Source organism: Lichenostomus cassidix, chromosome 4 (assembly GCF_008360975.1).
Source record: "Lichenostomus cassidix isolate B80296 chromosome 4, HeHo_3.0, whole genome shotgun sequence".
Classification (NCBI taxonomy): Eukaryota; Metazoa; Chordata; class Aves; order Passeriformes; family Meliphagidae; genus Lichenostomus; species Lichenostomus cassidix.
The window spans coordinates 203,851-220,938 of record NC_139484.1 but is presented as its reverse complement, the minus strand read 5'-3'; the positions used below and the strand labels follow the sequence as shown (position 1 = coordinate 220,938).

The 17,088-nt window shown below is 41.8% G+C and overlaps 1 protein-coding gene across 1 annotated transcript in view; it reads left to right on the top strand.

Moving 5' to 3' along the window:
* RNF150 (ring finger protein 150) overlaps positions 1 to 15,149 on the top strand; it is a 126,391-nt gene extending 111,242 nt beyond the window's left edge. The window contains exon 7 of the mRNA XM_085057484.1: positions 9,606 to 15,149. Within this exon, the coding sequence (XP_084913610.1) occupies positions 9,606 to 9,724 (119 nt within the window). The 3' untranslated portion in view covers positions 9,725 to 15,149. The remainder of the gene's footprint in view (positions 1 to 9,605) is intronic.
* Positions 15,150 to 17,088: the final 1,939 nt, after the last annotated feature.

Here is a 17,088-nt window from a genome sequence, read left to right as displayed (position 1 = left end):
TGGATGGATGACCATGGAATGCTGTCCTGATCTGCCCTGCTTCAGGCACTGGAGCTGCTGCTGCAACAGAGTCAAGCCCATTTTCAGGCCTGTTGTTTCCTTATACTGAACAAAAAGGAAGGCTGCTCTTCCCTTAAAGGAAAAGCTAAACTTCAAAGTTGGTAACTGTTAAAAGTTGTGTTTTGCTAGTGACAGCAGTAAAAATTACTTACCCAGTAGGCAGGTTCTTCCACCACCTCTCCGGGGTTTTTCTCTTTTGGCTTCATGACTGTATTTATTATACATTATTATATATTATTAAAAGTACTGTGTATTTTTTTTTTTAATTTAATGAGAAGACATCCCTGGGTGAAATTTTTAACATGGACATTTCTAATGGAATTTAATTTCAGCCAACAATGACTGTCCCCAGTATGCATGATGAGGAAGGAGTTCCTACCAACATGCACAAAGTTAAAGCCCACAAAGTTCTGGGCTGACGACCTGCCCCTTTGTCCTGGAAATCCTCTGAGCATCTCAGGTGGAGCCTGGTGTTAGCAGCATTGGATAGGAAGGCATGATCATGTATGAGAGAGGCGAGCGAAGATGTACACACACTTCATTCAAGTAATTCCACCACTGTTGAGCTCTTCAGCCACCTCCTTGTGCATTTGCTCATTAAATCCTTTAATATATGCACAGGTATTTTTGTGATGCCTTTGCTCAAGGGTGTTTGGTGTAACTGCTCTTGAGAGTTTAGTATCTGATTGCTCAGTACTGTGCTTTGCTGGTGACGTGGGGCTTTCAAGAGCTTATGCAGTAGAAGGTATTTAAAGAGACAGATTGGGAAATCATGCACAAGGTGCCATGACAGACCGTCAGGCAGACTTAGGTGACCTTTTCCAACCCCTTCATTCAAAATTAACAGGAGCTGTCTTTGAGGCAAGCTGTTGTTCTCTGTTATAGCTGTGTGCATACTTGTAATTGAGGAGGCAGTTCATAGGGATTAGGCAGAAATATGGGGGATTTTGTTTGTCACAGAACTCTCATGTTTTACATCAAGTTCTCAGAATTAATTGCCCCTGTGTGGATTTTCACTGTGTAGCAGCCACCTTGTTCATGGCCTGAAGTGGGAGTGAGAAGTCTCTAACATCCTATAAAAAGCTGCAGGTCCTCTTCCATGTCCTAGTCTCTTTCTGTGCCTATGGTAGGTTGTTCTTCCAAGCAGCAATCACTATTTTGAATTTCCCTGCAGTGCTGAGGAGGAGAAATCTCAGCTGGTTTTGTGCAGCCGCTTTCTGCCATGGAGTCTCCCAAGGAGAGGTTACAGCTCTACAGCATGATTAGACCAGAGAAAAAGGTTTTGGAAACCACCACCTTACATTGAATCTTCTGGTTTAATATTGTGTCCAGCTTGGGAGCATTGTGATACCTCTGCAGCATGATTTCTCTGCGGGATTTGTGTGGTGTTGGCCAGTTAATCTCTAAATTACCCCTTCAAAGGATGTTCTTCCAGGTGTTCCTTAGAAACGCAAGAACTGAAATTTCTCTCACCCTTACACTCTTGCTCATTCAATCCATTATCTGAGAGGCTGTAATTTCTTCTCCTTTCAGGCTTGCTAGAAGCAGAGCACACTGCTGACACAGGTTTTTAAAATACAGGTAAGAAAGTTCAGTCACAATAGCAGTCTCCACGGTAGCCCATGGAAGCTGAGATGCATGGGACTAAGTTGTGGGATTAGATTTATTAGATGTAAAAGTCGCTTTATTCTGCCAGCCTGCCAATAGTCCATGTGTTGTATAACATGTGCTAGTACACACAGCATTTAGCTCTACTTTTGTCTCACACCTGCTGTCCCTTCAGAGTCTTGAATGGCTGCCAGGATGACTAAAGGTTTTGGTTCACTGCTGAAAGGGTGTTTGTCTCTCCATGTCTCATCTTGGCTACTGGGATAATCCTTGCAATATCCCTTACACACCATTAACATGACAAAGCATGATTTTTCTGTAACTTTATCACTTCATGCTCATTGTTTTGCAATAACACCAAAGAGCCCTGGTCATTCAGCAGCTGCTAAGAAAACCAAGTAAAAAGTAGTCTCCATACCACACCTGATGTTTTAGATGTATAACAGCATGGTTACTGCAGGGACAGCTTGCAGATGTTGAACGCAATAGTACATTACCAAAGGTAGCTAACGTACTTGAGAATCAAAACTGTCATGTACTTCTTTTTTAATCTTTTTCCTTCTTGTGGGAGATGTCGATTTCTGATTTTCAATTAAGTACATGAATAATTTTGCATGTTCTAAATAGTAATAATTTGTGCCAGTTGGTACTTTGGATTAAATATCTCACATTTATTTATGAAACATCCTGTGGGATCAGAAGAACATGCTGCCCTGATCAGAGGTGCACCTAGTGCAGTATTTGGGCACTGAAGATGACCAGTGGTGAACAGTAAAGGAGGGTGTGCAGCAGCATCCCACTGTCCCTCTCTCCTTCTAGACAGTAGGAAGGCCTCTAGGGAGAAAGGAAAAACACTTTTGCAAAGGTTTATGAGCCTGGATGTCCTGTTGTGAAAGAAGTAGAGTGGTTCTTGTCTGCCAGTGAAACAAGAAGACAGTGACTGAGGGACAGGGGTCAAGAGGAATGGGGTCAAGAGTGAAACAAGAGGACAGGGACTGAGGAATGGGGTAAAAGATGGAATAAAACACTTTGTAGTGAATAAGATCTAATAGGTGGCATCCCTGCCTATGGCATGGGGTTGGATCTAGATGATCTATAAGGTCCCTTCCAACCCAAGCCTCTCTATGATTCTGTGAAGACCAGATGTGCAGATAAACTGTGAAGGAACTTGAATATGGGGATGAGCTGATCCAAGAGCATAGAGGTCAGTGCAAGAGACAGTGCCATGACTCCATTGACTGTTTGGGTAAACTCTGTGACCAAATTTTGGCTGAGTTTCCACTGGGAAAGAGGAAAAACTAGTCAGGTAAAGAGAAAATTATGTAGCAGTATCTAGGCCACAGAAGAAATTTCCCTGCTGGTCCCAGGGCAGGAATATGATGAGCATGACCCATAAGAGTAAAGACAAAGAGGAAGTTTTACCAAAAGCAAAAATACTAGGTTTTCTTGTATCATACCTGGCAGGGGCATGTTTGCTGTATCATAGAGAGGGTTGGAAGCTCCCCACCAAGACAGCTGATCAAGAGTTCTCAAAATGTCAGCCAGTCTCTCACAGAGAGGAGACTGATCTCCGGAGTGTTGACTCCTATAATAATGTTAATATATGCTGTGAATTTCAAAGGCTGAGTGTTCTGATTCCTGGGTAAAATCCCAAGGATTTAGTATATTCTCATTAAAGATTCATCTACATATATATACAATGAAAAAAAGTTTTGCTTTTCCAGCCAGTTGGGCCCAACTGCTTCCATAAAATAACATCTGGGATGTGTTCTTCCCTTTTTGGTTCAGCTTTCTGTTAATGCATTTGCTGTCTGCTCCTTGTGTTATATGTCCTTATTTGGACAGATCTTTTTTTCTTTCTTTTGGAGAAAGCATTTGGGTGCTGATACTTTCTGTGCTCTCTCTGAAAATAATTTATTGGTCTTGACAAAGCACAAAATGTCTTCTCAGGTAACTGGTGTTAAAGTTTATTGCCTAAGTACAACATGCTCCAAATTTAGTTACATTACTAATAAATTCTCCATTTTGATGCTTGACTTGAGATATTGAGGTCTGATTTCCAGATAATGGTATGATGATGTAAAGCCCTTCATACTGCAAGATTTTGGAAGACAAGGAACCATGTCTTTGGCTGTGTTCCATTAGGAGATGCTGTGTGTTGTCCCAAACCACATATCTTAGATAAAGATTAAAGGAAAAAATGTTATTGCCCTTTTATTCAGTAATAAGAAAAAACCCCCAATTTTACTTTGGGAAAGTCTCTAGTGTTTTATGTCATATGCAGACCCATCTATCACATCTCTCAACCACTTAGCGGTTTGGTGCAGGTAAACACATTTTTGAAGTGTCATCTTGAATTAATATTGCCAGGTCACAGCATGTGGTTCTTTCCCTGTGTGCTGATGTCGAGGTATTCTCTGCAAATTGTTTCAGATGTGATCCACTTGACTTCCTGGAAGAAGCCTTGTTGCCACTAGTACATTCAGAGAGCTCTGGCTTGTTATTTACGGAAAAGACTCGAACCTTTCCTTCCAAAAGCAGTTACTACGCTCAAGTACTTGTTCCCTTTGCCGCTCAGATAAATCTCCCTCTGATGCTAGGGAACAGCAATAAAGTATTTCCCCAGTGCTCTGTTCTCAGTTGTAGCCAGCCAAACTTCTTCATCCATTTTACTAGCCTCTGTGTGCAGAAGGACTGCATTAGTAACAGGGGCTTTTATAACCCTTTCTCCTCAAACATATTCCCACTGCTCCTTTTGCATTAGAGTTTTGATAGGCATTTTTTTTCCGTGTATTCTATATTATGTTATGTTAGTGCAGTTATGGTCCATTCTAAAGTGTCACAGTTCTCAAGATGATATGGAAGGAATTTTAGATTTACTTGTAAAATTATCCAAGGAGAAGTATGGGGTGATTATTTTGAGAGTAATTTTAACAATCAGTAATGTTTTTAAAAGAAGGGTCATAGTGATAAATTTCATTGGTATTGTTGTGAAAAGAGTTGCCATTTGAGGTAATAATTTCATAAGATGCTCTTCCCCTTAGACTATAAACAGCAAAGTGATGCAGTGGCAAGGCTGCAGTAGAAGGTAGCAATAAACTCTGTAATGGTAAAGTGCATTCTTAGGCAGACGAACTAAAATAGAGGACTCTAGATATGTCTCTTTCTCTCTCATAAATCAAATGTGATGAATTGTGTCCTGGTTGTTCTGATACTGGAAACAAAACCTGAATAGCACTGCTTGCATTGGTATTTCTCTGTGGCTTCAAGCTGAGCAGAATGTACTTCAATAAAGATCTTATATCAGTGCCTCTAATGACCCTGGATATATTTTCTGATCAGGTCCTCAAAGCTCTAGGAGATGGTCACATTTCTGGTTTCTTCTGAAGCAAAATCCTTCTAGACACATCTGAATGTTTTCTTAGAAGAGATGAGCCCCAGACTGGAATAAGGTTCATGGTAATGCATGCATTCTAGATATTTTTGTAGATCTGGGAGCACAGCTGACACCAGGGATTTAATGATTTTGTTTAAATCTGTCTTCACAAACTGAAGACTTCTGAAATAAGGTATGTTTCACCATAGTGAGGATGTGAAATGAGTAGCAGTACTTCTCTGCTAATTCACAAATGGATGTAATAGCAGAGAGCTACCCAAAGGAAAAGGGGGAAAGTGCCATCTTAGACAAACCTTACATACATTCAATGCCCAGAGCTTTTGTTATTAACATTTTAGTGTGGTCTCATTTTTCTGCTGATTTCCTGGATGCAAATTGCTTAGGGACCTTTTAGCCCAGTCATGGGATTGTACAGTTTTTCCAGCTCTGTGAGCTTGGGGGAAGTCTCAGCCTCTGAGGCAAGCTGGAGCAATTTTAGGAGAGCCCCATGGCACTGTCTGTGTCCTAGGGACATCAGAGGGCAATATGGGATATGGCCTCCTTGGGAGAAGCACAGTGGTGAGCTGAAGTGAGGCCTCCATGAGTGAAACTCCACCAGAGTTCCATTAGCTTGCTTCTCATCCTTGAGTGGGTCGTTGCAAGTCTATCTCAGCTGGTGCCCATGCCTGTATGCTTGTCAGAGGAATGGGTTTGTAAGTGCACTTTTCACTCACTGTTCAATGCTTAGCTCCCTCCCAAGCCTCTTGCAAACAGTATCAAATTCTTAGAAACCCATCATCTGACCTCTTTCCTTTGTAATATTTATTAGTGTACAGTGGCTACCAACTTACACCAAGCTCTAGGAGTAGCAGCAGCAGTAGATAACTATTACTAGTGTGCAGTCTTACTGTTTCTAAAGCACTAGAGTAATTAGCTATTTTCATTCTTGTTTGATTGCAGTAATACTGACATAAACATCACTCGATACACTTTTCAAGGAGCATGGGCTGTACCACTTTTGCGTAGGCCACTTTCAAATCTATGTGGTGATATTCTTCCTGCACTAGCATAATTGAATTTAAAATAATATTGGCTAGAGAAGGAGTTTGGTTAATTTCAGCTCTCAAACAAATGTCTGTCAGGAAATACAAGTGAGTGGAAAAAAGTCTGTCTGATCAGGCAGCATGCTGTGGTGTATTGTGTTTCACTGACATGAGAGGAATGTGGCAGGGAGGTCTACAGTTCCCTGCTGTAGGCACTAACACTCCGGCTAGAAGGCAGCTTGGGATGTGCCTTTTGCTTCATTAAGCAAAAGACTTCCGGCCTATGGCATGAAGAGCTGTAAAACACAGTGGAAGTATTATAGAGTGTGTGGTTAGACAGGATTGCCAGTCTCAAGCATCTAAAATCACAAGTCAGATATTCCAGCATAAAATCTGTCTAGAAATTAGAGATTTAATTTTTAAAACTCTATGTTTCCTTTTCCCTTCTTAAGTTTCATTTATTTTTTAAGTGAAAGCTGAGATCTTCGCTGGAAGTTGAGATCCTCACCTGACTTCAGGGCTTTAAGAAAAACAGCAAATTGGAAAAAACTTGCAAAAGGGTCATAAAGGTTGTTAACAGTGAGTCAGCCATATTCTGTAGAAGCTGTGTGATTGTATAAGCTTTGTCATTATAAATGGGGTCTAAAAGGCAGGGATGCAAAACCAAGGCTAATCTCCTGGCACTTGCAATGTAGTTGAGGTTTGCTTACCTTTAACAAATAGCAGTAACTTTGCTGGCCTGTGTTATCGAGCAGTCAGCCAAAGAAAAGCCAACAGAACAAACCAGCAGAGTCTGGCAAGCCTGTGTTGTGCAGGGGAGCCACGGTGAGGCAGTTTGCAGACCTTGCAGCCAGAGTTACCTACAGCTGATCCCTGTCTGGTGCAGCTTCTGCAGCCTCCCAGAATTTCTTCCTCTGTGTGTTGGGGTCAGTAGTAGGATTCCTGTTTACAGGAGCCAGCAGGTAATGCTGAGGGGTGCATTCATTTCCTTATGTTGTCTACATCTTCCAAAGAGATGCCAATGCTGACACCTTCCCTGAAAGGAAGGGTGTAAGCCTGATGATGTCCAAATGTTCTCCCCACTCTGCTGAAGCTGTAGCTTTAGGGTTTTGAGCTGCGGCACTCGTAGCAAGCAAGGAGGGTGTAGTGCTCCTGTTTCTAGGCACTATCACCGTGCTGGAAAAGCAATGCCAGAGCGCAGGCATGGGCGTTTTTAGGATCCTTCCTTTGTTCCTTGTTCTGCCGACCTGCACTTCAGTTCCAAAGAAGATAAACTACAAAGCTCACACTTTGCAAAGACTAAGATCCAAGAATTTGAATAATTGTATAAGGATTTGTAATGTAAAACTCAAGTTTGCTGGTTTGGAAAGTGGGTGGTGCTGTACCTCCATCAGACATTAGGTACCTGAGCTGCAAATCTGGTTCTGTTCCATCTGCATGTCTCAAACCCAGTTGAGATTTTTTTCTGCTGTGCAATTCTGGAAGAAACAACAATTCGTGAAGTAACATTTCAGCACTATTAAACACTGCTCATTTGATGCTCTGACGTTTGGTGTTGGCAGCTCTGCCTGCCTCTTCAGCAGGCATCTGGCTGTCACCATTCAGGCAGTAGTTTTCTCCTGCATGGCTAGTTCAGATGGAAAACACCTTGGCTCTCAAGAGTGCTCCAAGTGGCTGTTCAATGTGGCTAAGCTGTCTTGAAAATGTAAACTTGCTCTTAAGCATAATTTCATTGTTTTTAAGAATCCTATTAATTATAGAGGAATGATAAATAATCCAGTCATCTGAAACCACATTATTCTGGCTCAGTGAGCTGTTGATGCTTCAGGTGTTGGAGGTGTATGAGATGCCGTGATGTACTCTAGGATCTAGCAGTTCACCTAAAGGTTCAATATCATTGAAGCCCACTGAAGTCTGCAGGATGTATCATTCAGCATTTAAATACTTCCTCCACCTCCAGTGGAAACATTTATTGTCAGAAGCAGTACCTTCAAATGTTTACTACTGTCATATTGAAAGGGCAAAAGAAGATAGAGATGTAAAGATGTTGTGTGCATTAATTATTTATCTTGCAATCAAGAAAGTATAAAAATAATCCAGGGTGAAAACTAGGAAGAATTGTAAAGGAAGACACTGACTCTTTTGATTTGAATAATGCAGACTCCATTCAAGCTTTCTCCACAGAACATGAGGTCTAATCCCAGCAAAAGTAAACACATGTGGGGGGGCATTTCTAGAAAAGATTTAAAAATCATGCAGCTCTTGAGAGGTGACCAATTATGCTCACTTAGCTTAAAGTGAGTAATTAAACTGTGAGGAGTTATTATTTTCCTGGTTTCTCTGTAATGTTTCTTACTTATTAATTCTTAGATATTCAACTTTTAGACTTTTTAGCATGAATCAGGCTCTGCTTCTATTGTCTGAAAAATAAAATATGTAAAGGAAAAGCTGACACATTTAAATACATTGTGTTGTTACAGTATAAATTCCATCATTGTAGTTAAACCACTTGAAAATATGAACCATCAATTTTTTTTCTCAGGGACTCAGCCACATATGAGGGTTTCATGCCTTTGAAAATCTCCCCTAGGGTGCTTTGTTTCTCCTGATTATTCTTGGAAGAAAATTGTATTTTAGTCCTTTAAAATCTGTTGGCTTTATTTGCTGCTAAATATACACATGGTAGGTGCTGTGGGATCAAAACAAAAACAAGTTGCTCTTCCTACATTTGTAGTTTCGATGTGATTTGCACTTTGGCAGAAGTCAATAATTCAACTCTTAGTATATTTGGGGTCATGGCGCATTAAGGTCCTTTGGCCTGGATCAAGAACCTGCGAGGTATCTTCAAATCAGAGGAAAGAGTGAATATAAAAGAGACTGGAAAAGGATGAGAGAAGGCATTTGAGAAGGCAGGTAGGCTGGTCAAAGTCCTGGGGCAGAACTAACAATGCCTATGTTGCTACTTCCCGACATTAAACTAGTACCCTCTTTAAAATGTCCTCTGACAGAGATTCTGTCACCTGATGAGGGTTTGGGCAGATTTTTTCCTGTTAGGAATGTTTTCCTGATGACTGAGTTGCTCCATCAGGTGCCTATGGCTTTATCCTTAACTTGTTCTCTTTGTGGAAAGGGTAGGATGATGCCATGTTGAGGAAGTGAAAGGGGACAGGGAGAGAAGTTCTCAGGTGGTGGGAGGAAGGTCATGAAGGACCTGGATGGAAAGCTCTGGGAGGGTTAGGAGAAGAAAGTGTTCTTCATCCAGGCTCTTTTTCAGCTCTGGGAGGGTTAGGAGAAGAAAGTGTTCTTCATCCAGGCTCTTTTTCATCATGTTTTTCACTATGATGGCTTGAATTTTGTGATATTTTTGAAGTGTTTTAGACAGATATTGAATAATAGCAAGGTTTGGAATCTAATCACAATCTCAGTGGTGGAGAGACCTCTGGGTTCCACCTGCAGAACTAATTAGTAATATGTTAATGGAATGACATGACCTTTTCCTGTCTTTTCTACCCTCACAGATGAACAGGAGCCAGCAGTCAGCAGTGATTCAGATATTTCATTGATTATGGCAATGGAGGTTGGACTGTCCGATGTGGAACTTTCCACTGATCAAGACTGCGAAGAGGTGAAATCTTGAAAAACAGACAGAGATCCAGCACTAAACTGCAGGGGAGGGTCACAGGGAGGGACCGAGTCAGCTTTCTAGGATTTGGACCACTCATGCACATGCCTCCAGAGCACTGTCACTCCTGCACACTCCATTCTGGGATGGTAATGAAAAGCAATAGCAACAGTTGTGTCTGCCTGGATGTGGTTTCATCATCTACATACCTTCGTTTGGTTCACAAGGGAGATGGGCACTTCCAGTTTACCCATGTGCTTGAGAGCAGTCATGAAACTCTCCAGGGGCTCATAAACACACAACTGAAATGACAACTTGAGTGTTTTCTACACTTGTTCAATTGAATTTTTGTTGGGTTTTTTGAAAAGACCTATGTCTGTTTTGTTTGGTTTTTTGTTTATAGTTTGTTATGGATGGACACTCTGTTTTTGTTGACTGACCCCAGCTTTTTCAAGAGTTCAGTCCAGAAATCTGAGTTCCCGTTTGCTGGTCACTTCATGATCTGACCAGGATCTATCGTTGCCTTGCTGTTTCTGCATGAAGTACACATGGCTTCAGAAGAACGGTGCACCAGCACCCTGCACTAATGTAAAGCCTGCTTTCACTAAGTTGGAGGCTTGGAAAGGGTATAGTCTGAAGGCCTTTATTTGTAAGAGAGCTCTGAATTAGCAGAGATTTGGGTTAACACTGCATTAGGTTGTCTTTTACTAGGGCTGTGTTCTAGACAAGTATTGTACAGTGTGAAGGAGGGAAAGAAGATTTTAAAGCGTCACTCCATTCATGTAGTCCTGTCCCGTATTTTACGCTATTAGCAGGTATCAGTACATTAGTGGCCTTCCTTCAAGTGACAATTCAGTAGCTGGAAAAAAAAAAAAGATCTAGTATATCATGTCTTTTCTTAATTTTACAGACTAAAACCAGATCAGTAGGCTAAAGGAGCATCTGAGAGGTTTTGCTTATGAAAGCTCTGCATTAAGCAGGTGGCAATATTCTTACAAAGAGTGTGGAGATACTGCTGTCAGTCGGAAATTGCTAATGGAGCAAGAGGCAGCTGGTTGAAATGTTTAATTTCTGTTTCGCTTTGGGTCTTTTCCCTTAGCATGTTTAATTTCTTAAGTTTTGACTGCAGTTTTTGTCTGCTTGTTGTCTAACACAAGAATTTAGGTGGTTTGACGCCCTCCAGAGACCTGCCAACATTGTTGGAAGCATAACAGAATACTTGCAACTTGTATACAGGTACAAATACCAAAATATGTTGGGAATTTGAAAATAAAAGAACTAACATAAATCAAAACACCCAAATAATAATGACCTGACATAATCATTTCGTTCATCCTGAGCTCTGCTTTCCAGATAAGAGCTTATTGTTAATTGTTCAGTGCATGATTTCATTTTTCAGTCAAAATACTCAACTGTGAAGAAGCATTTTTAGCTTACTGTTACACAAGAGTACATGGTTTCTGTTGAGAGTCAGATGATTTGAATCACATTACTGCCTCCTGAGTCAGTCCACAGAATCAACAATTCATTTTACATTGAAATTGCCTGCAGAGGTCAAACATTTTGACTTGGTGGTGTCATGGCAGCATCTTAAAATGCAACTGTTGGGGCTCTTGCTACATGTAATCTCCTTGTGGATTTGCTTGTTAGATGTGGAAACCAGCTTCCAGAGAAAATTTGTGTTTGTCAGATTTAATTCAGGAACAAATGTATTTAGAACCACCCCTAAAATTTTGGCTGACTTGCTGCTTTAGTACAGAAAGAAGGAAAAAATATTCTTCATGCTCTTTTGTCCATTTAGAACTAATCAAGCATTTAGTTTAATTTTGTTTTACGTTCTTAGTCCCTAAATTGCAGGGTAATCTTGAGGTGAAGGTTTTAAACTGAAAGAGGGCAGATTTAGATTAGCTATTAGGAATAAATTATTACTGTGAGGGTGGTGAGGCACTGGCACAGGCTGCCCAGAGCAGCTGTGGATGCTCCATCCCTGGAAGTGTCCGAGGCCAGACTGGAGGGAGCTCCGAGCAACCTGGTCTAGGGAAAGATATCCCTGGCCATGGTGGAGGGTTTGGAACTAGATGATCTTTAAGGTCCGTTCCAACCCAAGACATTCTGTCATTCTATGAAAATGACCCATAAATGTGCTGTTACATGTTTAGAAGCCATTTCAGTTAAAGAGATAGAGGCAGCTGGAAATCTTGTTAAAAAAGAAAACTACAGATTGTTCCAGTGGGTGCACCTAGGTCAGTCTTGGCAATATTTGTGGTTCTGTAATCTTGTTTTCTTTATTCTTTTATGTCTTTTTTCTTCCTTGCTGCTATGGAAAAGGCCTGACACATCAATGCTGAAATTGATTCCTACACAAGAGAGTTTGCACAAGGTACTGCATCAGCTCCACTTAAGCTCTGTAAATAAGGCTGAAATGGGATTTAAGTGGTGCTTACACCAAATTTTGGCCTAAGAATGAAATTCATTTCAAATTATGCAGGGGAAGGAGTGAAGCTGGTTGTATACCAGCTCCTTTCAGGACTCCTTCTAGTAAGTACACACACTGGTACAATTTCTTCTCCAGCACTGGAGCCTGGGTGCTACATGTCACAGGAAAATCATGAACATAATGTCTGAGTTGTCAATGATCGTTTCTCATACGTCCACTGTAGCTCAGCACTCAGGCAGAGAACTCCTGGCCAAACTGCTTGGGTTTCAGAGGAGCTGCCGCAAAGTCTTCGTTTTATTTCACAAACTGCATTAAATTGATCTCAATGGATAGATGGACCAATTAGCTGTTGCGATGGCAGAGCCACCCACAGCACAGCAGAGTAAGCAAGGTCTGTGGAAAAGCAAGGCAGGAGGGGAAACTCCTAGCTGATACTGAGTTGGGTCCTTTGCCCAGCAAAATCATTAAAGGGAGCTGTGCTCAAAAAGGCATCACAGTTACGGTAATTGAGACCTTGCATGTATTCCTGGGAGTTTATGAAGGATTTCATGGAGGTCTTGCGCTGTGCACACTCTTTCCCTGAATATCCCATACTAGATCTGATCCCTCAGGATCCACGGGCAGCCACTGGCAGAGGCAGGATGCCAGGCTGTGTGAGAGGTTTTGACTTACCACCAGTTAGTGATATGCCTTTCAGAAGAGGCATCCTAGCCAGTCTGGGTCAGGAGTCTTTCTGCCTTTGTTTTCCCAGTTCAGCCTGCAGGTCTACTCAGGGAAGATGTCATTCCATCCCTGTCTTCAGGTGTTCTGCAGCACTGAGCACCACTGAGTGATGATGAGGGCAAAGCCAGGGTACACATCACTGAAGCCTGAACTTAGGAAAGCACTTAAGTAAATGTTTTATTCTGTCCTTCTTCAGAAAAGCACTTACAGACTTGTACCAAAATCATGTTGTTTTCAACAAGTCTTCTATAAACATAATTAAGCCCCTGTGTCAAAAGGAGATGTTTTCCTAAAGCTTGACCTGAGTGATAATATTCTTTGCATATATAATCTGTGAACTGCCTTGGGAATTTGAGGTGCTTTATAAACATTCAGACCCCCTGATGTGTGTTTGTAACGTGTGAAAGCCTTAATTCTGCAGATCTGCATGCCCATGTACACCTTGGTACTGCTGCCCACTAAGCTTGGGCATTAAATACATGGGTTTCAGCTGCCAGGGACATAGTGCTGGCTGTTCAGAAGGGAGAACAGGCTTTAGCATGCAGGCAGGAAGGAACAAAATCCTCTGGAGCCCTCTGATAAGCAAGTGCTTATGGATTCAATTCTGCAGGCTGGCGCCATGACTGGGCAGGGAGGCACCTCCTGTGCAGGGACAGTGGCCAGGGGATTGTATGACTCCCAGGCAAAGGCACTCTTGTCATTAAGCTGATCTGATGCTCTTCCAGCAATTCCTGTCTTGTCATCTGAAGCACTTTTCTTTTCCATGAGCAAGTGGTAGGTGGGAGAAGCATTTGCCTTAGTGAGGTTCACCATCACTTGGGCTGGGTTGCAACATGAGACTTGGTCAGACAGAAACTGCACTCGGAGTATACTTGGATTTTCTTGGGTTTCACTAAGCTGCCTTCCTGAAAGTCTGTTCAATAGGTAGGATGCATAGAAAGTTATACAGGCAGAGTTTTGCACTCACAAACAACCTGATGTGTGCATGCAGGTGTGCAATGCACCAAGTCTACATCCCCTCCCCACAGCTCACCTATTCTGGGGTGGGGTTCAGATCTGGCACTTACTGAGTGTGTGGGGGTTTTTATTTTCTGACTGCTTTACAGCCTCAAAACCAGGATCAGGACTATCATAGCACTGCGGTTCATTCTTTAGCACTCTAGAATTAAATCAACATGTATGCATATAATGCATTGATGTGAGTATGGAAACTGTACTGTAGTGACAACAGAAGCAGTTGTCATTTTTAGGCATTTTATTTGAGAGAGACACACTAACGAAAAAGGCTTTAGAGAGGCAATTTGTAAAAATAAATTATTGAAACCACATATGATAATCAGTCCCTTGGATCTCACTAATGGCCCCTGGATCAAATCCCAAGGAAGTCATTACAGGGAGGGCATTGCTGTTGGGGTGCATTCATTTCAAAGGACTAAAATGGCAGAGAAGTCCAGCCTGTTCCTTCCCAACCCATCTCACAAGTGTTTGCCCAAGCGTGAGCCTTTGTTGCAGGGGAAGGAGCTCGTGGGATCAAATCTGTGTGGTGCTGCTGCTGCTACTGTGTTTTGTGCTGCCAGGATCTCTTGGAGCAGGTTGGAGAAGAGATGGAGGTGGCCCAAGTTAAGCTCCAGGGCTTGGTGAAAGACAGGCCGTGGGCTTTCAGCAGGCTTGGGGCAGCCAAGCTTCTTCATGGTCAGTGCTGACCCCAGGACTGGAACTTTGTTGATGAACACTGAGCCCATATGGACTCATTGGGTTTAGAAATGCCAAATGTGTGAGTGTTTTTGGGGCAGGCAGCGTGACTGCAGTGAATTGGCTTGGTTAGCGTGAGCAGGGAAACACAATGTCATGGAATATTTTAGGGCTGAGGGAAAAGGAGGCTGGAGGTGTTGCTTTCACAGGCTTCTTAAATAGGGGTAATTGATCCAAAACAAGCACTTCTTTCATTTTAACAAGCTGTTACCTGAACTAATTGATAGTTTCAGAGAAAGAGGAACGCCAGATGGACTGTTCAGTGAGGATTTGTTTGTGGCAGATGGCAGCTGTGGGTTGGGACAGAGAGCGAGGGCGAGGGCTGCCCCTCTGCGGTGCTGCTTCCCCCGCTGGGCTGGACGTCCACTTGGCCCCTTTATCTGCACATTTCTTTTTCAAGGAAACACCCTTCTGAGCAGGAGCTGTACTTCAGAGGGAGAAATAAAGAAATGAAAGATGTTGTGGATTTTGAATGAAAAGCCAATGGATGATTTTTCCATCTGAAATTAATCTTGCCTCTCGCAAGTATTTTAATTGTGAATTGGTGGAAGTTATTTCTTTTTGTAGTGAATGGAAAAAGAAATTAGAGGGAAAAAAGGAGAAAGAGTGTTTTCCCTTTCTTGTTTATTTCTTCAGTCCTGTGTAGCATTAAGTACAATAGCCAGATTAAGATGCTTGTTTGCTCTGAATGTATACAGTTATTTCAGATGTCAAATATCTAAATGTTTTGTGTGGCTAGCACAGGTTTTTCCCACGAGAATTTTTCTTGTGTTTTATAAATAAAGATAAAGTTTGGATGTTGTTAGAACAGTGTCCCAGAACTTAGACAGTGCAAGCCTGGCCAGTCAGGCCTGGGGGAAGGCTTCTGACTGACCAATCTGGGTGACTTTTGAATACTCTATATATATGATGAAATCAAAACAATAAAGGTCATTCCTTCTTGCCACTGAGAACTGGTGACTTCATTACTCTGCTAGCTGCTCAACAGCGACAGTTTTGTGTATGTATGTGATGCCATCCTCACTTCTTGTTTCATATTAGGAACCTGAAATGACTGTACCATTTTATAATTAGAAGTGTAAAGAGGGGACAGTGGGTGGGAGGGTCTGTTATTTTTATACCAAGATGTTCCTTGTATTTAGTGAATATTTAAAACGGTTTTGTACTTGTCAAAATATACATTCCATCCATTTCCGGAAGAGAATTACTTCTATTTGGAGCAGTTTGTAAGCAAACAAAAAAAAAAAAAAAAACCAAAAACAAACAAAAAAAGGGTAACATCCCACTTGTATACAGCTCCTGAACAGAGCAGTGGTATCCTGGTTTTCCGTGATGGCTACAGAGCTTTTTCCAGCCATGTCTCTTCTCACATGCAGCAGAGACATACCAGCAATTGCCAGTTTTATAAAGGGAAGAAAAATCCCAAATGAAATAAATACCACATGGATCAGTGCACACTTTAACGAAACAACTTCCAGTTCAGAGACAATGGTTTGTCCCAGTGAAATTCTCCAAGGTAATCAGTCCTGCTCTGGACAGAAGGAGCAGATTTACTGGGAGGCTTCAGCCCTCTGTCCCTGCCTAGCAGGGCCACCAATCCCAGCAAGCTGAGGGGACACAGGGTTGTCACACTCCTGCACTGTGGCTTTGGCTATGCTGCAGCTTCGGTTTGGGAAATGCCTACCAAAAGACCATGGCAAAGTCACACTGTGGCATTTCCATGGGCCATTCTTTTTCTTGTAGTTGGCTTTTTCATTCCCTCCCTCTCTCTACTACCTGTGACTTGCTGCCAAAACTGTGCAGTAGCAGTTTGTGAAGCTTTTCTTTTTTGCCTTTTTTCCTTTCTGTACAGTTTTGCAAATAAACTTTTAACTCCTCGCTGAAATTTTATAACACGTACATCTTCCTCTCCAATGCACTTTATCTCTCTTGAAAAATGTGGGAGTCGGAGAACTACCATCTTAAAGGGATTTGCCTGAAATCATGAGACACGTACTTGTTACTATTTTGTGTCCTTTTTGCTTTGTTAGATACTGTAAATGCTAAAGAGCATAGACAGTGACTCAGCTGGGGGAAGTACGGAAATGTTGAGGCTAATACTTGGAAGCATTATTCAGTAGTACAACATGGCTATTTTTGTTATATAGAGGATTATAATGTAAATATGTGAGACTGTGTTATTACGTACTAGTAAAATATTGCAACTCTCAAAGTTAAGATGATGAATTCCAAGGAATTTTATTGCAAGTTTTTTAATAAAAAAATCTGATTATTGTGTCGTATGTATTTTCTAACAGCCTGTGTAAACCTGGAGTTTCCTGATGTGTGAAGCTTTTGGGTTGTTTCTTCCTGCACTCAGCCTCTGCAAACTTTGGCATTTATGGGAGGCCGAAGGTACATTGGGAAGGGACCCAAGTGACAGCCTGGCCTTTGTGACATCTCTCCAGCTCTGGCCCTTCTGCCCTTC